Source organism: Lactuca serriola, chromosome 5, assembly GCF_051521515.1.
Source record: "Lactuca serriola cultivar US96UC23 chromosome 5, Lser_US96UC23_V15, whole genome shotgun sequence".
Taxonomy (NCBI): Eukaryota; Viridiplantae; Streptophyta; class Magnoliopsida; order Asterales; family Asteraceae; genus Lactuca; species Lactuca serriola.
The window spans coordinates 342,690,662-342,713,658 of record NC_136412.1 but is presented as its reverse complement, the minus strand read 5'-3'; the positions used below and the strand labels follow the sequence as shown (position 1 = coordinate 342,713,658).

General features: G+C 36.9%; 2 protein-coding genes across 2 annotated transcripts; both read left to right on the top strand.

Annotated features, from left to right (window-relative positions):
• Nucleotides 1–18,837: 18,837 nt before the first annotated feature.
• LOC145051063 (binding partner of ACD11 1-like) lies at nucleotides 18,838–20,695 on the top strand. Its single transcript, XM_078999211.1, has 5 exons — nucleotides 18,838–18,999; nucleotides 19,558–19,661; nucleotides 19,755–19,830; nucleotides 19,918–20,013; nucleotides 20,104–20,695. Exons 1-5 carry the CDS (start codon nucleotides 18,838–18,840, stop codon nucleotides 20,590–20,592), a joined length of 927 nt encoding a protein of 308 aa, XP_078855337.1. The 3' UTR covers nucleotides 20,593–20,695.
• LOC145051062 (triosephosphate isomerase, cytosolic-like) lies at nucleotides 20,606–22,506 on the top strand. The gene is made up of 5 exons (XM_078999210.1): nucleotides 20,606–20,632; nucleotides 20,750–20,825; nucleotides 21,826–21,949; nucleotides 22,075–22,159; nucleotides 22,291–22,506. Exons 1-5 carry the CDS (start codon nucleotides 20,606–20,608, stop codon nucleotides 22,489–22,491), a joined length of 513 nt encoding a protein of 170 aa, XP_078855336.1. The 3' UTR covers nucleotides 22,492–22,506.
• The last annotated feature ends 491 nt before the right edge of the window (nucleotides 22,507–22,997 follow it).

The following is a 22,997-nucleotide window of genomic DNA, read 5'->3' as shown; positions in this document are numbered from 1 at the left end:
CGAATTTTTTAGAACACGACAAATATAAATATTATGACGATATTATAGTAAGAAACTGGTAAAGTGTCATGTTTTTATTATGAATTTCATCCCATACACTTCGGGTATAGGATCGATTGCATATGTTGTAATATTCGACCGTTCTAAAATTTTCCAAATGCCTACAACATTTACAAGGAAAAAGGGAATAGAACCGGGTTTGACTAAAATAATTAAACAACTGTCAAGGACAATCTAAGGCTCGCCAAGGATTGGTCGCTTGTGGACAGTTGAAAGTATACTCATGGATGGACCATATTGACATTATTATGAATAGATAAGACTCTATTTTGAATAAGTTGTCATATGACAAATATGGAAATGTTTCCTTATTGGGAGTTGGATGTTAAGAATCTATGTCTAGATTAGAAACTTTTATGCAAGAAGAATGTTCAAAGGAATTTGAATGTGAGATTTCATGACTATGGAATTGTCTTGTAACAATCTCCAATAGAGTATTTTGTAATTTCATTGGCCGAGTCTTGGTGACTTTTGTACCATGACATTACGAAAAAGGATTGTTGCATAAAATGTTAGAATCTAACATATTTTGGTAGTGGCGAGAATTTTGTATTCTTACACTAATGGATTAGGAATTGTGAATTGAGTGTGATTGAAAATGTTATTCAATTATACTATTTCACAAAGTAAGGATCATATGTAAACATAGTGTACATGCTAAGAGCATGGGACGGTTGTTGTTATAATTCAAGTAAGAAGTTGATTACCCGAAACAAAAAATAATGAGTAATCAATATGGTGATTAAATAAAAGGTGTTTTATTTAAACTCAAAGTTTGGGGCCATATAGGATTAGTATTATTCTTGTGTTTCACTTTGCATGTTTTGACTTCCTGAATAATTAAATTATTTCAGAATAATCAAATTATTCGAACGGTCCACAGTCGTTCATATGTTGGAAGTAGGTATGAATGAAGACTGTCATGAATTGGTTTGTAGATTGCCTAAAGTGTATTAGACACAGCAAATGTTTAATGCAATGTTCATGAGTGCTTATGAATATGATTTGAGCATTGGATTAAACCCACGCTCACTTGGATCGCTTCATGGATTTTATCATGAGTGATTGGTGAAACGATAATATCTTATATTCTTGAAACCGAGATGTGTGAGTTGTATCTTGCGAGTCGGTTACACATTGATAATATGTAAATGCACCAGTAACTTGGTGTTATAAAACATATTGTTGTGTGTAATTCGGTGAGTGAGTACAAGCAAACATTGAGTCAAAGTTTATCCGTTCCTTTTACCCAAAGTGGGATAAAAGCGATATCTGCAGGCCCCTCGATGATTTAATGATGACACCCTAAGCGCTTGGCCAAGCCGGGGACTAAGTTGATGTGTTCAATTGTAGTCTGTTGTCAGTCGTCGTAAATCGGAAATCGGAAAACAACACATAGACAGAGAGATTGATTTAAATCCATGTATCAGTCTATACGATATCTAGAATGGAGGAATATATGACCCCTTATCTAAAGGATGCATATCTGATAAGATCAGAGTTGACAACGGCTTTTGAAAGTTACGATTACAGATTAGGATCTGAAGTCATACACAGAATAGTTATTAGACTTATTCAAGTGGGAGACTGTTGGATTAGTGTCTAAGTCTATAACTATTTTGGTATGTACTTGACCCGATGGTGCATGGTCCTTTTGGGTTGCCTTCACCAAAGCAACTTGACTAGATGAATTATGGAGAGAGAGGATTAATTATGATTTATTAATTATATTATGAAAATAATATATTAAAGGAGAAATCATATTGTTTAATTAATATTAGTCAATAATTAATTAAGAATTAATTTTGTGGCTAAAAGATATTAATTAAATAAAAGGGACTGGAACTGTCAATTGTGTGATAGTTGAATATTGGGCTAATGGACTCCATAGAGGATGGAGTGTACGAATATTATGGGGAAACCCATTAGAAATCGTCTAAGGCCTCTAAGGAGGGAGTTCATGGGTTGCTTAGGGCCTAAGCAGTCAAATTAGGGTTTCCTTGTTAGATAACCCTAATAGCCTCACATATTTAAGGACCCATAGGGCACAAAAAACGTAGCTAACTGATTCCTTAGGGTTTCTAGATGTTTTTGGGTGCCTCTCCTCTTCTCCTTCTTCATCGTCTTGCTCTTGGTGTTTGTGAGCCATTAGAGGAGTGACACTTGTGACTCTAAGCTTTCTAAAGCCATTTACAAGGAGGATTTGAGATTGTTATTCCTACATAACAATCAAGGTATGATCTAAACCCTAATTTATATCATTATTGTTTGCTAGATCTAGGGTTTAAAGTCTTGGATGAATGTATGTACAATAGAGAAACCTAGATCCAAGCATTAGGGTTCGTATGAGCACATAGGATATTCTTATAGCTAAAACCCATCATCTACTTCCCATGCAGATCAATCTTTAAGTCAATCAAAGCAAGAAGCTGAAGGATGTGTTTCTGAAAATAAAAATGTTTCTGAACCTGCTGTTTCTATTTCAACTGATAACACTTTTGTTTCTGATGATGAAATAAATGATGTATCTTGTGATGATTTTGCATCACAAAATGATAACTCAAACTTTTTCAATATATTTGATGATTAAGATCATGTTTGATCACTGATTAAGATCATGTTTCTAGGGACTTACACATTTTGAGGGAATTGAATTAACAAACTTGCAACAACAACAATTAAGAATAACACATAAGAATATGAAAACTTGACCATCTTTTTGCACAAAATGAAAACAAATTAAAACTTGGAAAAACGATTTATTTATTTGATAAAATTTTATTTATTTATTTATTATTATTTTTTTTAAGTTAAAAAACTAATTAAAAGTATTGAAAATCTATTTTTTTTAGTTTTTAACTAAAAACTCATTATTTAAAAGAAAACATACCTTGTATGCCCAACGCTTTTTCTTGACTATAATCCACCTATAAAGTTGATAACTAGACTATATACTATTCTAGTTCTCTTTATCTTGCAACTTTTAATCCCTTTTAAAAGGAACAAAACAATACTACTTTCTTTTTCTTCCTTGCACTATTACTCTCAACCACCACCTTGCATCTTAAATATGAGCATTGAGGTCTTAAAAAAAACTTCTTTTGAATTGTCTTTTATGAATGATCCACACACAAGAAACCTCTAACGCATTAAAAACTCAATCAATGCCATTTATTTCTTTAGATTTGTTTGAAATATTCTTTCGAGTTTCTTGTATTTCTTTCTTCATACTCATGTTTCTGTCATATTACCAAAATAGGACATCTTTTTACACCTTTTCTCTCATTCATAAATTTAATACAAACAATGGGAAAAATCGGCTGAACTTAACCTTTTTCTATTAGCAACAACATCATAAGTTCTCATACATAGTAGACTTATAATGTTTGACTTTGGCTGAAAAAAACACACCACCTCTCTTGTTGTCCTTTGATGTCTTGGGAGCCCACTTAAATAACCCACGGAAACGACATGTGAAAGAAACACTGACAAAAAGCTTTATTGGATCTGTAGCTTTTGACCATTTTTTGTCATACGATATGTCTTGTCGTCATAACATTTTCGAAAAATAGACCGAACAACCACTGTAGCTTCTCTTTACCACAATCATACCCACATGAAGTTGAAGATAACTATTTTATATTTCGGTCTTTTACAACTACAAAGGAGTAGCCATGAACCTCCTATTAGCCTTCATAAATAATGTAGACCATGCTTCTTCTAAAAGTCTCTATAACCCCCGTGGATCAGGGCTAGTAAATTTAGAGACGATAAGTGTCAAAAATGACTTTTTGATGAAAGATTATTTAGAAGGAATAATCTTAACTAAGCTGTAGGATATTTTACAGGGATTCCGTACATATGAAGAACGCTGAAATCCGAGTTATAACGAAGAAGTTATGACCTGTCGAAGTTTCGCAAAAGAACCGACACGAGACAGCGCGATGTAAATAGTGAATTTACGTTAGAGCGGTATTTGGCCTTAGTGATCTAAACGAAAGTCATAGAGTTCGTTAAACCGACAGCGTGCATAAAAAGAACGCCCAAATTTGACTTCGTATGAAGAAGTTATGATTTTCCAAAGTTTCAGCTTAGCGGTATGCAGCCAGAATACTCGATTTCAGATCAATCTAAGCGAGAATCGAAGATCTCGTCGATAGTAGTCCAACAGTGAAAAGACAGACGAAAACGGACGTCGAATGAAGAAGTTATAAATTTATAACGAAGTTTTCCTGTCCCGGCCTACTAAAAATAATATAATAAAAATAAATTCGAAATCAGCCGACGGAGATTAATCGAAAGTTGTAGAGCATAGTTTCACCTACGCGTGGATATAAAGAACGTCGAAAACGGAGCTCATATGCGAAAGTTACGCAATTTTGAAGTTTGGTATGTCGGTGTACGCTAAGCGTAATGGAGTACGCCCGACGTACCCATATGCATGAACTGAAATGGGCCACATCGACCTGACCCAACACTCGAGTACCCGGGATCGTAAGCAATGACGTCTTCAGCCTGATTCGAAGCGTACGCCCAACATAGCGCTTAGTACGCCTAGCATACCGAGTACGCCCAACGTACTCCGAAATTACGCCCAACGTAATCCCAGTTTCAGCACCCTATAAATAGATGTTGAGGGCTGCCAAGTTTTGGTGCTCCATTCTTCCCTTTCTCTCTTGTTTTGCATCGTTTTGCATGCAAGAAATATCCCGAAGCCCCGGTATCATTCCCGAGACCCGAAGCAAGTCTCGAAGCCCCAAAGATCCCGAGAAGTGAAATTCCCGAGCCGAAGATCTGCCCGCGAGAAGCCGGTTTTTGTGAAGATCTTCCAAATCTACCGAAGAATACTACTTTTACAAGCCGTAGTGTTGTTCGATCATCTTCTGATCAAGTGAGTGTATAGTCACTTTCATGTTACACATAGATATGAAGTATTTTATAAAATATGTGCTATGTGTATATATATTGTTGTATAGATGTGTGAGTGTATAGTTACTTTCTTCTAACACATAAATACGAAGTATTTGCTATGAAATACGTGCTATGTGTTTATATATTATTTGTCTATTTGAGATGGGCGTAGAATTGAAGTTTTATACAGGTGTTAAATGATTTAAACTGTGTAAGTATTTATATCTACGAAAATGTTGGGTAGAGCATGGGTAGATGGAATAGTTGGTGACTATGGAGTTAGCACCTATTGTATAAACCTTGGTGACTATGGAGTTAGCGCCTATTGTATAAACCTTGGTGACTATGGAGTTAGTGCCTATTGTATAAAACTTGGTGACTATGGAGTTAGCGCTTGTTGAGTAAACCTTGGCGACTATGGAGTTAGCGCTTGTTAAGTGAACCTTGGTGACTATGGTGTTAGTGCCTGATAGCTATGGATTTAGTACTTGATAGATAAACTTTGGCAGCAATGGACTTCGTGCCAATTCCTTAGGTAAATCCTTAGGAAAGAATGAATGAAGGAAAACCTTAAGAAATAAAGAAGATAATGGGGATGGGTAATTGGGTTTATTATTTGATGATTAAATATAATAATTATATTATTGTGGGTTGAAAACCCTATATGCTCACCAGGCTCCCAAGCCTGACCCACTCAGTTTTCTTTGCATTACAGGTAATGGCACAAGGGTATAAGTTGGTGGACTTGACGAGAGATTTTGGATTATAGATCAGTAGTTATAAATAATTGTTGTACGGTCTATTTTATATTGTTTATGCTTTTGGTCTGTATCGGAACATGACATCCCAAGATTTTGTTATTTAATGAAAATACATTTCTTTAAGAAATGCTTTGATAAATTCTTATCATTTTTTTGGGAACAAATTCCGCAATAGTTTTCTTTAAACGATTACTCTGAATTTAAAGCATAAACAAATCGGTGTTTTCTAGCCGTGAAATTGGGGATGTCACAGTTGGTATCAGAGCATTAGTTTAAGTGAACTAGGAATTTGTAGAAAATTTCTAAACTTAAACTTAGAATGCTAAGTAATGATTGTGAGGAGTGTGTCTAAAATATGTTAGGTAGTACACCTAAATCGACACAAGCACTAGTTTATTTTAGGAATGATGCGTAAAATGCTTTTATGTGCTAAATGTCTTGTGTGATAGCTATATTGATGCTATTATTTGTTTGGATCTATGGTTTGTTGCCGACCGGATCTGGAAACCTTATGTGTGTAGGATTCTAAGCGTATGACTACGTTATTAGAACTAGCATGCAAACGTTTCAGAGTGATAAGGAGATTTATACGTTTATCGTAAATGAAGCTTTCCTATCTTAAATTCTCGCTCGGTACACCGAACGTCTGCTTGGGTGTACAAAAGGTCATGGTGAAGACACGTAGGGAATTGAGTAAATGGATGAAATGAAAAGGCTTATGATAGTGAATGATGCCTATCGGAAGATATAGTAAGAGTGGTATCTTGCCTTTAGAAAGTCTTATAAAATAACATTACGTTTAAAGGAGTACGGTACGTCTGAAGTACACCTTCGATTGGCAGGATGATGGAATGATTGGTGAAATTCTTGAAGTTGTCTCACCGTCTAGTATTTCCATCACCAATCGAGTTGAAGTAGAGTTGATGATTGAAGATTGAGCAATGAAGAAGTCCTAGTAGAGTCTAGGGAAATTGCTTATGATTATTTGGACACATTCGTACGTGTTAAATTGTTTTGTGATTTTAGGACTTGGGGAGTGCAAGACAATACTTGGGACGAGTATGAGTATGTGTGAAAGGTATTGATGCATATACTACCGGAAGCCCAAGACTCGCACTTGGATCATGGAAAGTCACAAGGTTACCAAGAAGCTAGCGATTGATTCCGTTTTATTCTGGTATGTCATTAACATTGTTTCGGTAATGACTAGTAAGATGGTTGTTGTTCCGACCCTAGTGGTCATATCCAATTGGAGTCCGACTACGGTGAGTATGTTACGGGGTTCAAAGAACCAAGTTCGATGTAACATCTGATGTAAGTCAGAAGATTGAAGTCAATGCGATCATTGGTATCGCGCTTGTTGTTAATAAAGTTTGTAGCTATAAATGATACATGTTGAAATGTGATTATATCACATTAGAATATGAAGGAAGGTATATTCCATTCTGGAATTTAACTTTAAAAAGACCGAGTCTAAGCACCGCATCGTGCGATGAGAGGACAGTAGAGCACGACCCATCGGTCTGTTACAATAGATAAAAGAAAGTATTTATCCTACGAAGAAGGAGTCCACAATAAGGAATTATTTGGTAACTCGGAAATTATGATTGAAAGTACAGCATAGTACAAAAAGTAGATGCAAGATTGGGCATCGTCTGCAGTCAAGAAAGCATAGAGTTAAATACTCTTTCGAGGAAACATAGAAGTTACGGTTATTACCTAGGATGAAGAAATAACGTGTGGAATCATTATGCAAGTCCTATTTCGCTGATGATTCCAGGATGTAATCATCCTAATGGGGAGATAATTGTAACGCCCGTAGATCAGGGCTAGTCAATTTAGAGATGATAAGTGTCAAAAATGAATTTTTGATGGAAGATTCTTTAAAAGGAGTAATCTTAACTAAGTTGTATTATATGTTACAAGGATTTCGTACATATGAAGAACGCTGGAATCCGAGTTATAACGAAGAAGTTATGACTTGTCGAAGTTTCGCGACAAAACCGGTACGACACAGCGCGACGTAAATAGTGAATTTACGTTAGAGCGATATTTGGCCTTAGCGATCTAAATGAAAGTCGTAGAGTTCGTTAAACCGAGAGCGTGCATAAAAAGAACGCCCAAATCTGACTTCGTATGAAGAAGTTATGATTTTCCAAAGTTTCGGCTTAGCGATATGCAGCCCGAATACTCGATTTGAGATCGAGCGGTTTTTAGCCGAAACAATCTAAACGAGAATCGAAGATCTCATCGATAGTATTCCAACGGTGAAAAACAGACGAAAACGGACGTCAGATGAAGAAGTTATAAATTTATAACGGAGTTTTCCTGTCCCGGCCTACTAAAAATAATATAATAAAAATAAAGTCAAAATCAGCCGACGGAGTCGAAACAAAAGTTGTAGAGCATAGTTTCACCTACGCGTGAATATAAAGAACGTCGAAAACGGAGTTTGTATGCGAAATTTACGTAATTTTGAAGTTTGGTATGTCGGTGTACGCTAAGCGTAATGGAGTACGCCCAACGTACCCATATGCATGAACTGAAATGGGCCACATCGACTTGACCCAACACTCGAGTACCCGGGATCATAAGCAATGATGTATTCGGCCTGATCCGAAGCGTACGCCGAGTGTACTCCGAAATTACGCCCAACGTAATCCCAGTTTCAGCACCCTATAAATAGATGTTGAGGGCTGCCGAGTTTTGGTGCTCCATTCTTCCCTTTCTCTCTTGTTTTGCATCGTTTTGCGTGCAAGAAATATCCCGAAGCCCCGGTATCATTCCCGAGACCCGAAGCAAGTCCCGAAGCCCCAAAGATCCCGAGAAGTGAAATTCCCGAGCCGAAGATCTGCCCGCGAGAAGCCGGTTTTTGTGAAGATCTTCCAGATCTACCGAAGAATACTACTTTTACAAGCCGTAGTGTTGTTTGATCATCTTCTGATCAAGTGAGTGTATAGTCACTTTCATGTTACACATAGATATGAAGTATTTTATAAAATACGTGCTATGTGTATATATATTGTTGTTTAGATGTGTGAGTGTGTAGTTACTTTCTTCTAACACATAAATACGAAGTATTTGCTATGAAATACGTGCTATGTGTTTATATATTATTTGTCTATTGGAGATGGGCGTAGAATTGAAGTTTTATACAGGTGTTAAATGATTTAAACTGTGTAAGTATTTATATCTACAAAAATGTTGGGTAGAACATGGGTAGATTGAATAGTTGGTGACTATGGAGTTAGCGCCTATTGTATAAACCTTGGTGACTATGGAGTTAGCGCCTATTGTATAAACCTTGGTGACTATGGAGTTAGTGCCTATTGTATAAAACTTGGTGACTATGGAGTTAGCGCTTGTTGAGTAAACCTTGGTGACTATGGAGTTAGCGCTTGTTAAGTGAACCTTGGTGACTATGGTGTTAGCGCCTGATAGCTATGGATTTAGTACTTGATAGATAAACTTTGGCAGCAATGGACTTCGTGCCAATTCCTTAGGTAAATCCTTAGGAAAGAATGAATGAAGGAAAACCTTAAGAAATAAAGAAGATAATGGGGATGGGTAATTGGGTTGATTATTTGATGATTAAATATAATAATTATGTTATTGTGGGTTGAAAACCCTATATGCTCACCAGGCTCACAAGCCTGACCCACTCAGTTTTCTTTGCATTACAGATAATGGCACAAGGGTATAAGTTGGTGGACTTGACGAGAGATTTTGCACTATAGATCAGTAGTTATAAATAATTGTTGTAAGGTCTATTTTATATTGTTTATGCTTTTGGTCTGTATCGGAACATGACATCCCGAGATTTTGTTATTTAATAAAAATACATTTAATTAAGAAATTCTTTGATAAATTCTTATCATATTTTGTTTTGGGAACAAATTCCGCAATAGTTTTCTTTAAACGATTACTCTGATTTTAAAGCATAAACAAATCGGTCTTTTCTGGCCGTGAAATTGGGGATGTCACAGTCTCTCTTGTTTATCTCTTTCTCTTTGACTTAACCTTTTCTTTTGAAACTCTTAATGTCCGAAATGGTAATCACGTCCATTTTTTTTGAGTTGTTTTTGCCACTTTAGGTATAAAGATTGTAAAAGAAACCCATGACATAAAAACTTTCACTTTCTTTTGGAATTATGACCTTACAACCTATTTATGTTAGTTTTTGGTGGCTGGCTGCACACTCTCCATCTGACCCGGAATGAAATCCTATCACCCTTAGATGAAAGTTGCTGAAATGAGGTACCATTGATTTGGTTATTATGAGTTCACGCTGAGAAGTAATTCTTGAAGCAGTGTAATTCTTGAGAGATTAATTTGACAACTACATCCTCACTTTTGAAAAATTCTAATTGGATAAAGAGATATTAGCTTCAGATGTATGAACTCCTTTCTTCTTCTTCTTCATTTGGTTTTCGAGTTAGTCAAAGCTTGATCTTCTGAATCTTGAACGTATCAAAAAACCTGCTCTGATACAAATTATAGGTTTGTATCAGTCGGATACACTCAAGTATGAAAAATAAGTAATAAACAAAGAACAAAGAACAAGGAAAAAGACGATCACAAAGATACTTTCAATAAGAAAAAAGGTTCTCACAAAGAGAACGAGGTCACAAATACGACACCAAGCTCTATTAGGGTTTCACCCTAATGTTGACTATATACAATTAAAATAACGAATATCCCTATATTTAAGGGATGTATACTAATATACTTAAAGTTCTGATCCCAATCACTAAGATTAAAGATCAGATATTTATCATATATATACAACATATAACTGCTTAATATAAATATGATCACCATGATCATATAGAGCACAGTGACGCTGATCATTCTGGAGCTGGCATTGGCGCTGGTAGTCAACATGTAGTGCTTGAATCATCAGATCATAAGGTGTGACCTTAAAAAATCAATATTCCATTATTAGATGTCATTAAGCAAATCCCAAGTTATGCAAAGTTTCTTAAGGATCTGTGCACCAACAAGAGGAAATTCAAGGCGAATGAAAACATTCAAGTCAATGCAAACGTTAATGTGGTTATCCAAATGAAATTACCTCCCAAATGTAAGGATCCGGGAGTGTTTGATATCCCTTGCACTATTGGCGATTTTCATGTTGAAGGTGCCATGTTAGACGTTGGGGCCTGGATCGGTTTGATGACATATTCGTTCATTCACACTCTTAATGTTGGATCATTGGAAGAAATCAGAGTAATCATCCAATTGGATAAGTCAAGCATGTTTCCAAGAGGAGTGATGGAAGATGTGTTAGTACAAGTAAATCAACTCGTTTATCTCACCAATTTTTATGTTATTGATTTTGAAGACAAGACACCTTCCAAATCATCTATGATTCTCCTTGGAAGAACTTTCATGAATACCGCTCACACGATAATTGATGTCCATAAAGGTAAGATCACCATGGAATTTGATGGAGAGATCATTGAATTCAACATGAACCAATAACCTAATAAGTGTTTGATTTATCTGATGGGGATATTTTGGAGATGGAACTTAACATGAACCTTGATTGTGAGAGTTTGAAGGAAAAGTTGGACATGTATACATTGGCATCCGAAGTTAAAGAGATTACGAACACTTTGGAAGTTAGCAAGTTAACAAAGAAAGACGTCTCTCAATTTGCCTTGTCTCATTCTCCCAACAGGATGACCCCATCCATTAACCACCCACCCACACATGAGTTTAAAGCCTTACCTAGCCACTTAAAGCAGTCTTACCTATGTAAAGACGAGGCTCTTCTGGTGATCATCTCCTCTCAATTGAAACATTTTGAAGAAGACTAATTGGTTAAAGTTTTAGAAGATCACAATGAGGCCATGGGGTGGAAAATAGCAAACATAAATGGGATAAGCCCTAGTATATGAACAGACAATATTCTCATGGAAGATGATTGCAAACCTAGGAGAGAAGCTAAAAGAAGATTGAAACTGTAATGACCCGATTTTTCATAATAAAATTTTCATTTTTGATTAACCAAAATACTTTCCACAAAAATTCATATCAAATACAATTTTATTTCAAATCATCAGAGCGTCCCATAAAAATGCCTAAGAGAGTGCACGCCGCGCCATCAAGCCTTGCCCTTGTCCTTAGGCTCGGATGTACCTGAAACAAAACCACAAACTATAAGCTAATGCTTAGTGAGTTCCCTAGAGCATACCCTACAAAGAATCCACATAACACATATCATATTACCTATAAAGATACATATATCACATAATCCATGCATATAAACATATAGGGATGCCTTGGAAACCTTCCAAGGTCTTACACCAAGTGCCACGGGAAACCCCCATGTGGTCTTTACTAGCCGCCACTGGAACCCCCACGTGTTCTTGGCTAATTACCATGGGAATCTCCACACGGTCTACAATAATCATGGAAATATCATACGAGCTAAACAAATAAACATACCAGGAAGCCGTGGAAACCCTCCAAGGACTTATACTGTCACACGCTTGAAACGGGTCAACGGAAACATCCGGGGACGAGTGACTTCATCTCGTAATATCATAACATTTCATTATAAATGATACAAGCAACCAAACATCATACATTCAGATACCAACATGCATTGTTTACAACTTTGTGTTTGTTCATGAAATTACATCCCAAAAATAACACAATGTATGACATTTCAAAAGTACAACAATTATCCCAACAATCCACAGCTGCAAACCTTCTTATTGAGTCCCTGAGAATACAAGTCGTTTTGAAAAGCGTCAACATAGAATGTTGGTGAGTTCATAAGCATGTTTCTAAGAAACTTTGTAATAGTTTGTAAACTTCCAGAAAATCCGATATTTTCTTGTGAAAATAGTTTGTGAGTCTTGTTTCAAAATCATGTAGAATTGCATGTGTATTTTTTGTTTACCTTGTTTTAAAATATATAGAGAGTGTTTCCCATAAAATCTTATATTTTCTACTATACGAAAAGTTGTGGTCTTAGAACCCTAAGACTAGAGTGGTGAAATTAGTTGCAAAATAGACGACACGTAGTTTTGTGCTTTATAAAAATAGTAGAGTGTATATTTTGTGTAAATTTAATATAATATTGTTATTTTCTAGGTGAGTCGTTACAACCATACTAATGTGACTAAAGCGCCTGTCTTGACGTTCTTCAAGTGTCGGTTTCTAAAAATAATTGTCACGCTAGACCGGCCTGTCTAACTGTAGCGAACAGCTCAAGTGTGGGGGTGTCAGCCCCGTATAGATCTATACACAAAATCCCGCTCTCCTTCCAGGAGACTCTGGTTATAACTACAGGACTTACGATGTACATTAGGTAGGTAGGAGTGAAGGAGTGTTTCACAAGAGCCTTAACGAAATTTACGCGAATATTGAATTGCATTATTTAACGTTATAAATAATGTTACTAGTGTATATTTTTTACTACAAATTATAAAACGCAATAATTCATGTCGTAATTTATACAGTTTATTTACTATGAGTGTTTAACAAAAATAGCCCATTTTTACTTTTGTTGTAAAAAATAGCTCATTTTACTTTTGTATTAAAAAATAGCCCAATTTTCCCATAATTGCCAAAAATAGCCCATTTTTACTATTGTTGTAAAAAATAGCCCATTTTTACCATAATTGTCAAAACTAGCCCATTTTTACTATTGTTGTAAAAAATAGCCCATTTTTACCATAATTGTCAAAAATAGTCCATTTTTACTATTGTTGTAAAAATAGCCAATTTTTACCATAATTGTCAAAAATAACCCATTTTTACTATTGTTGTCAAAACAAGCCCATTTTTACCATTATGGTCGAAAATAGCCCATTTTGAGTGAAATTTCCATATTTTTCCGTTTTTCAAGTTTTCATGACAAAAATTTATTGCATGCTTCTGTCGTTTATCCTTCTAAATTTCTTGCATGCTTGTTAGCATGATTTCTAGGCGTGGTATTTTTACCTTTTACCATTGTTGCTACACGTGAGGACAATGCTTAATTTTAAGCTTGGGGTGAGGTATTCTTATTCTTTATTTTATGCATTTAAGTTGTATATAGTTACATTTAGAGTAATTCATTTAGCTCTTTCGAAAAATTGAATAAAAATTTCAAAATTTTTGCATATTTTTTTTAATTCTTTTCAAATTTTCATACTTTTTGTGTCATTCTAGCTTAGGACTTCATGCATTTTTGCTCTCTCTTTTCTTCTCATCCTTACAGGTACCATCGTGTTGAGTCATAAGTAATAAATCACAGATTGGTCTCGGATCTTGATATGGAATTCCTTGTGTTTGAAAAATGGGACATGGTTTGATCCTCACAGACCACTTTGAGACTACTTGTATAGGGTTAGATGCAAGGTTCAAACTGGCTGTGGGTGCAGATGGAAGTAGTTATTCAGGACGATGTGTGCAAAAAATATTAACCCGATAAGGTATTTTGAATATGCAGATGAATCGCATATCGGTTAGGAGGGGAATACCCCTTTATACTCCCAAGTATCCCCCGGGCATTGCATAGTTAGATTCTCACCACCTTTTTGAGATAGGTCATTATTTTCTAGGAGTCTAGAGTAGATAGTGTTCTAATGAGAAAATGTCATAGATCCATAGGTTGCATGTGCCCATAAATTGTTTGGGTGAAATTTTGATGTGAAAATATGTTTTCTCACTATATTGTGTTTTACATTTTATGTATTGTGGTTGATGGATGTTTGCGAAGATGTTGATATATAGTGATCAATAGTTGTATGCATAGAGGCCCAGTTGATGGCTTGAAGCCCAGATACCGATTTACTATGGTTGATAGTTGTGCGAGTAGAGGTCGGGTTGATGGCTTGGAGGCTAGATATCAATTTATTACCGGGGGAAGGGAGGGAGGGGTGGGGGTATAAAGTGGATGGGTGATATTTTGGATAACTCACTATGCTTTGTGCTTACCAGTTGTTAAATGTTTTCAGGCAATTTCGGAGATAAGGAGAAAAGCTTGGCGTGACCAACTGCATCGCTGTTGTTTTTGTTTTGAGATTTCCGCTAATATAATGCTTTGATACGACTCTTATTTGATAGGATGTTTTATGGTTTAAAACAATGGATGTTTTACTTCTTTTGAAAAATGGTGTTTTTTTTGTTTTTATCCTGATTTTAAAAATAAAAATTTTATTTGAAAATTACGGATGTTACAAACCCCTATGTCAAAACCGATTTGAATGATTTAAGTCTAAATGAATTTTGAATGTCAACTTTATACTATTTCAGGTTCCGGCTCATCAACCTGAAGAATGATTTAATATACTTCATGGAAAAAGGATAGCATAAAAGAAAGAAGATATGGCTTTGCAAGAGACATGATATGTTTGAGAAGGGATAAGGTACGTAAGTCATTCGCCTTAATTCCTACAGTGCGAGAGGTACGAAGTAAGTCGGGTGAAAGGAGAGGGACCTGGCTTTGATAGGGCTGAAAGCTTTGTCAATTGGGGAAAGGACTGATTTTAAGAGAGTGAGCTTACCACCAAAAGAGAGAAACCTGGCCTTCCATCCGTCTATCCTTTTTCTGATATTCATTTCTAAATCATTCAAATATGATGTTTTTCTTCTGCCTTTGAAGATAGGGGCATTAATGAGAATGCTCTCAAGTCTAGTCAATGTCTTTTTGATGATACGATTCTCAGGTGCGAACTCAAATAAGGAGGGGGCCCCACTAGTCATAGTGTTCACTCTTCCCCATAAGAATAAGAACAAAATTCCTAGGGTTTTTTATTCCTTAGTAGCTTTGACAACATTCGTCTCTGTGTGAGCCCTCATCTCATGCTCCTACTACCTCTTAACTTCAAGTGGGAGTGATGGACGAGTGAAGATCGCCAACTCTTTCTTCCCCGTGAATTGACTTCAACTAAAATCGGGCGGACCGACTTCTCCCTTTGAGCATAGCATGCTTTTGGGGAGTAAGTCACTTAATATAGTATATTATGTGAGAATCGATTCTTACATCACATCAAAATAGCATGTCTATATACTTATCTACAGGCAGTTCCTCTTTTTTACCTTTCATTCATTTTGAAAGAGAAGGTATCCTCTCACCTAAAGAATGGATCTCGACTATTAAGGAGAGCGAGCACTGAGCTACACTCATTATGCCCGACCATTCCGACTCGTAAGTCACTTTATAATCAATGTATAGAATAACTTAGATTCAGTCTGGGCATTAGGTGTACATTTCTCTGTGCTAAAGGGGGTTATGTGAGGCTCCACTCTATCCTGTTGATAGCTGGAGGAAGAGGGAAAATAGGAAGAATACCCTACTTTAGGGGGACTCAAGTAGATTCCCTCATCTTCCGCAACTCGATTCCCTCATCCATAAGGACAATGGGAAATACGAATCCCTAGGACAATGGAATTTATACCTTTCCTTCGAGTGCCCATGCCATTAGACTATGTACTGGGCTCTCTAGAAGGTAAAGCAGGAAGAGAGTAGCTGACATCAACCATAAAGCCCACTCTATCCTGCTGCCCAGGAAGAGAAGGAAACTAGCTGCTTAGCCGAACTCCTCACCTGGGGTGACGATATTCTGATTCAAGCTCTGAACCAAAGCTAATTATTTTCTTCCTGTAAGCGTCAAACTTCAGATTTGAAGGCCTTTCCACTGCAAAAAAAACACTTGAATAAGATCTACGAAATGATCGACTCAAATAGATGGTCATCATAAGCTTTTTCTTTTCCTCCTCTTCCAGTTCTATTAATCAAAAGGCCATCATGGACCAAGATCCAAAGGGATCAATCTTTTACACCGATGTATCGTAATCTCTCGACCAGGTCATCATAACTAAAAGGAAGTAAATCCATTTTTTTTTATTCCCGTGGAAGTCCACATTTTGTCCGAATCTTCTTCCATAATGGTACGACACAATAGTATTATTGGGGCAGATACACAAATCACTTTCAATAGAAGAAGTCGGGTAGGCGGATTGGTCCGAGTGAAGAAAAAAGCAGAATAAATGAAACTGATAATCTTTTCTGGAGATATCCATTTTCTTGGAAAGAAAAATAAGGCATTCCGATTGATACCGCCAGAAGGGGGAAAACCAAATTCCAAAGAATACAAAAAATTGAAAAATTGGCTCTATATCCAATTCGTGGATCCATGGTTTGGATGAAGCTATGTACCCGGGTGGAGATGATTTGTCTCAAAGATGTTCCGCTCATCCAAGAATCTAATTGATCGGTAATTTGACCGACGACTCTAAGGGCATTAGCGCGGGCCTTCCATCTTACCGTGGCTATCTAGTCATTGACCCATTTGCTTGCGAAGCATATCACCGCTTCGTGCTGTTCCCTTATGCATTGATGATTACTGATTCAAATTGCTGCAATAAGCCGCCTCTCCGCTACGAGGTTTGCGAGGACCTTTGTTACCACGCCCGAGCTAGCACTAGTTCGTACCTCGTTCGACTATTAGATCGAATAGGCGTCTTATTAAGCGGTCTTTTTGTTTGACGTTACATGATCAGCCGGGCACCTTAGAAGAGATTTGATTGGAAGGAGGGTGTGGAACGAAGATAGTGGTTTGACTGCTGGGATCCCAATCGGCCTGCATCAGCGGAAAATGAAACTATCGAATCTCGGGTGACTCCCTTTATCGGGATGGGAGGAATTGCTTAATCGGCATTTCTATCAATCGGCGGAAGACTCATGCATCCTGGGAGGGTACGACTTCAAGGGATGGACTCGATCGAACGGCCAACCACTTTCCATTTTTGTAGGATATTAAATCCAAAAGACCATTATTAGCGTGTAGTAGATTGGCCCGAGTGCGTAATACGCCAGTCGAGAAGAAATCCCATCAATGGATACGGTAGAGGAATGAAAGTGGCCGACGGCGGTGTAGAGCTATAGCTATAAGGAGCGAAGCTCACACACACCAGCTGATGTAGGGTGGGATAAAGTTGCCAATGCGAGTCACGCGCAGAGTTGGACACTTTTTTTGAAGCGTGATGCTGATAAGTGCCCTTGTATTGTTAGATCTAGCATTTAGTTTAGAAAGGTCAATATACCCTTTAAGTTCTTTCATTTCTGGGCGAAGGTTGAGGAATTTTTCAGGTATACCCACATCAAGATGTTCCTGAACAGTCTCGGGGAAGGCCACCAGAACCCCGACAAATGTCCCGTGGAAGCACCATGCAAGTCTTTGTTCCTCTTAGAAGCACCATCCCTATTTTTTTTATTTGAACGAAAGGAAATTCCCAAGCAAGAAACTTGGTTACATGCATACTTGGCTCCGTTTTCTTCGAATAGAAAGCAGAGACAACAATTTAAACATCGTTAGCAATCCTCCGGTTAGGATCATGAGGGAGAATAAAGTCTCCATCAAAAACAACTCGACACCTCCAAACCCAAATATTCCATGCTATCGCACATAAGGTCGTACGCCATTGGCAATCAAAACCAAACTTAAGATCTTTACAAGAAGCATTGCTGCATAACCAATTCGTGAATGCCAAGGAGTAGAAGGCACTTTGATGCTCAGTGGGAATAAAGATGTTCTAGATCAATTTAGCAAAGTGACACTCACGCAAAACATGTAAACAATCCTAAAAGGTGTCCACATCTAGAACAGCTGCTAGTCCCCGAAAATGCCTCTCCCGTCCCGTCCTTCTCTCTTGACATGGAACCCGCGGATGTCAATCCCCCCCGCCCGAACCGCATCACACTACAAGAAAAATAGCCTTTTACGACGCGCAAACCACGACACTCATTGATTTATGTTACGCAATGGAGAGTGACGTTAAAAAGGTGTCATCTCTTCAAAAAATTTAAGGATAGAAGACACGCATTATTGCGCGCCCTTAAATTAGTGTCTAAAAAAAACACGGAGGGCGCCTATAATAAATTGCGCGTCGTCTAAGGATGTCGCTTTATAATTTTTAATGGAACGCGCGTTCCATCCTTTAACAGTAGGGGGAAATGAAATTCTGAAAAAATTAAAAATCCCGCCTTCCTTTTTTTTCTCCTTTCCCTCTTGCCCAAATTATGGACGCTCCTTCCTTCCCCCTCCTGCTGCCTACTTCTTCCCTCACTTCTACCTACTGGAACCACCATATCTCCCACTCTATGTTGAAATTGTTAGAAAAAGCCCTAATTATACTCTCAAGTCTAAATACAGAAAAAATAGAAGATGGTGAAGAAGTAGCAGTAGAGGAAGTGGAGGATGAACAGTCGAAAATGGAAGGAATGACATCAATAGCGTTGTTACTAGATGGCAGCCATACGGAGGTCAACATTCTTTTCTCCACAAATTTCTGCCCTTGGGTCATCTTTATTTCCCTAATAGCGTGCCCTAAGAGTTATAACTATTACTATGGTTTTCAGCCATTCGATGCTTCATCTCTCCCCCATTCTCCTACACTCCTCCATCTTCTCCGAAGGTTCGCCTTCATGATTCTCTCACCCCACATTCAAGCGATTCTCTCCAAAAAATACTAGGTAAAACTTAATTTCATGATCTTGTGAACAAGAAAGTCAAGTCGTCGCTGTCTTCTTCTTCTTCTATACCATAGATATCGTTCATAGTCTCTCTCCTAAAACTGATGCCACATGGCTTTAGTTTCATACGGAACCAAACATACTGATGCTATTTGAATGCTCATGTATCATTGATTCATTGCTCTGTTGATCTTCATTTTCTATTTAGATCAGTGGAAAAGCTTCTATACATGCCTATGCATAAAACAACTATGTCAATTTGAGTATATTGCATCAGCCATGTAAACAGTTCTATTCTTTATTTTATTTTTGCATCATGTCGATTTGAGTCTATTCTTATCTTGATAGGTAAGAACCGTGAAGGTTATCAATGTTTCCTTAAGTGCTTCCGAGCAAGACATCAAGGAATTCTTTTCGTTTTCTGGTGATATTGAATATATTGAGATGAAAAGGTTATTTCCCATTTTCTTAGGGTTTTTAAACATAGGTTTTTCTTTTTCTATAAATTATTCTAAAGAAAATCCATGTCATAAACACCATTTCAGTGAGAATGAGCGAGCTCAAAATGCATTCGTCACTTTCAAGGAGCCTCAAGGTGCAGAGACTGCAGTTCTACTCTCGGTATATACAAATCTTGATTATCTTGTACACAATTCTTCACAATTTATAAGAGTACACTCTTCCACCTTCTGGTTTTGATGATTTCAGGGAGCAACTATAGTTGACCAATCTGTTACCATTGTTCTTGCACCAGAGTACACTCTCCCTCCTTTTACAACTACACTTTCAGATCAACAAAACACCGTATGTTCTTTTTGTTATTTTATCATCAAGAATGCGTGTAAATGCTTTGTTATATTATCTGATATTGATATAATGTGGTTCATAATTTAGGCAACAGGGGGGCAAGGTGTGGGAGGTGCTGAATCTGCTGTTCAAAAAGCAGAAGATGTCGTGAGCAGTATGTTGGCAAAAGGTTTCATACTGGGAAAAGATGCAGTAAACAAAGCCAAATTGTTTGATGAGAAAGTCCAGTTTACATCAACAGCTGCAGCAAAAGCAGCTACAATAGACCAGAAGATTGGTCTAACTGAGAAAATCAACCTGGGGACAACATTAGTGAATGAGAAAGTGAAAGAGATGGATCAGAAGTTTCAGGTGTCTGAAAAGACAAAAACGGCCTTTGCGACTGCAGAGCAGACTGTAAGTGTTGCGGGATCTGCCCTTATGAAGAACCGGTATGTGCTGACGAAAGCCGCCAGAGAAGTGGGACAGAAGACCATGGAGAAGGTGGCGGTGGAAGAACAGGCGGCTAGAACGGGAACCACCAGGACTACTCATCAAGAACCACCGCCTACTTCTACACACCCTGCTACTAGTTGAACAAGAGCACCACATGATCAGGTCTTGTTGCTTCAGTCAAGTGTTAGGCTGTAGATTATGCAGGATTTATGGATTTTATTATTATGAATTTTCTGTTTTTTTTCATGGTTTTATTGGTTTAGGAGTTGATATATGACCTTTCATTTGTGATGTGAAGGCAAAGATTCAGAAGAAAGAGGGGATTCCATGGCATCAACAGATTTTGATCATTGATGGAAAGATCCTCGAGGATGGTAAGACTTTAGCAGATCATCACATCCGAATTGGATCTAGATTGGAGTTGGTTGTGAGTTTGGGAGGACCATAAAGTTGTTGTGTACAATCACCCTATCATGTCCCAAGCCGATGTCTCCTACAGGTATCTACATCGATCATGATTCGAATCTTATTCGATCACTTCTCATTTCAATTGTTCTACACAAATACCTGCGTCGATTGACTTGATTTTCATTTGATCACACATAATTGACTGATCTTTGTGTGTCCGTATTAGTTTACACCAGAGTTTCTTAGGTTTTGTTCATTCATTTCTGTATCTGATTTGGCCAAGTTTATTTTAGGTAAAATCGTGTTATTCAAAAGTGTATTCTTGTCATTTTGTTATTCTCTTCCGGCTTTTACTAATCTGGAACACACAACTAGGATGATTCAAAATCAATCAGTAACTTCAAATTACCTTCATTTATATTACACACTATTAACTTAAGCTCTGTATTTTCCTAAATTCCTATTTATTGACTGAAAATTTAGCTGATTGTCAGTTGTTGAATCATATATGCAAGTTTTTGTTAAGACTTTGACAGGGAAGACAATAAAGTTGGAGGTGGAGAGCTCAAAGAACATTGATACTGTGAAGTCAAAGATTCAGGACATAGAGGGGATTCCACTGCATCAGCAAATGTCTTCTGCATATTCTTTCCTCTAAATGGTGTACCACCATACAACATCTCATATAATAAAATACATGAAATAAAAAAAAGAATATAATAAAAAATTAGTTAAAGTATTGAAATGGGTAAAAGAAGGTAATTCAAATAAATGGTGTATATTTTAAAGAAAAATTTTAATTCATGAAAATTAATAAGCTTACCCACTGCCCACCAATCAATAGCACTGGAGTGGCCAGCTCCTGTTATGACTTCCTGAAATATCATCATAATTTCAAAGGGTAAAATAAAGAGACCATAAATAAGTGAAATTACGTAAATGCCCTTTGAGTACTTTTCATACCAGAGGTGGTGGTGAGCCCTCCTTTTGTGTTTCTTACCTCTGCTAAAAGTGAATTGAGGCCTGAAATCCAAGTTGCAGCTCAAAATTGTTGGGTTAAGAAGGGTGGTGCATTCACCGGTGAGGTTAGGTATGTTTCAAAGTGTCATTTATCAAATTACCATCCTTTTTTTTCTAAAACTTTTCAATTTCCTATGTCTGATTTCTTCTTCTTGATTCTTACTAAATACTGAAGTTGGTTTTCTATATTTACAGTGCTGAGATGCTTGCCAATTTGGGTGTCCCTTGGGTCATCCTAGGTCACTCTGAAAGGAGAGCCCTATTGAATGAAACTAATGAGGTACCCTTTTCCTTGTGTAGATTTTACTCAGCCTGTTCAAATCAATTCACACTTTTCCTTGTGAACATCTTAATCAGTGTTGTATGCAAGTTACTGAAAAAGTTTTGTTTTCTTTTTCTTGTTTCATTCAGTTTGTTGGAGACAAGGTTGCATACGCACTATCTCAAGGTTTGAAGGTTATTGCTTGTGTTGGGGAGACTCTTGAGCAACGAGAAGCTGGAACCACCATGGAAGTTGTTGCTGCACAAACCAAAGCAATTGCTGGTAATTATTTTAAAACTAAACTTGCTTCTACTGTATGTCAAAAATCAAAAATCTTGTTTTATCTTTGATATAATAAGTAACTTGCACACAAAAGTTATGATTTTGGTGTTTAATGCAAGAAATCACAATATGCCTTTTCTATGTGATTCTGATTTTGGTAATTTTTTGTTGCAAGAGGAAAAGAGGAAAAGAAAGCTCAAGCCGAAAGAGATAAGATGTTGCAAATGCAAGTGTTGCATTCTTCATTTCAATTGTTAGTATGAAACACAGAGTAGATGGGCCAATGTAAACTTCTTATCCATATAACATCTATTTGGAGCATTAGTCTTAAAGAATTATGAAAGGCAAGATACAACTTTACTTAGTTGGAATTTGATGTAGAGAGTAGATTAGATGCAAATTTAGATATTGTAAAAAATAGAATTGTATGACATTAAATTTTATGCAATGGATTGTATTTTTTGTATATGATATTTTATTTCTATTATGAGACATTAAATGCAAATTTAATTTAAAAATTAATAAATATATAAATATTTTTTTAGAACATTTAAAATTATGATACGCAAAAATG

Bases quoted from the DNA above. Each gene is read 5' to 3' on its own strand.
- LOC145051063 (XM_078999211.1), top strand. From the start codon at position 18,838: ATGTTGAAATTGTTAGAAAAAGCCCTAATTATACTCTCAAGTCTAAAT. The intron at 19,662-19,754 runs GTTATTTCCCAT...ACACCATTTCAG, and splicing joins GAATATATTGAGATGAAAAG to TGAGAATGAGCGAGCTCAAA. The intron at 20,014-20,103 runs GTATGTTCTTTT...TTCATAATTTAG, and splicing joins TTTCAGATCAACAAAACACC to GCAACAGGGGGGCAAGGTGT.
- LOC145051062 (XM_078999210.1), top strand. From the start codon at position 20,606: ATGATCAGGTCTTGTTGCTTCAGTCAA. The intron at 20,633-20,749 runs GTGTTAGGCTGT...TGTGATGTGAAG, and splicing joins GGTCTTGTTGCTTCAGTCAA to GCAAAGATTCAGAAGAAAGA. The intron at 21,950-22,074 runs GTATGTTTCAAA...CTATATTTACAG, and splicing joins GCATTCACCGGTGAGGTTAG to TGCTGAGATGCTTGCCAATT.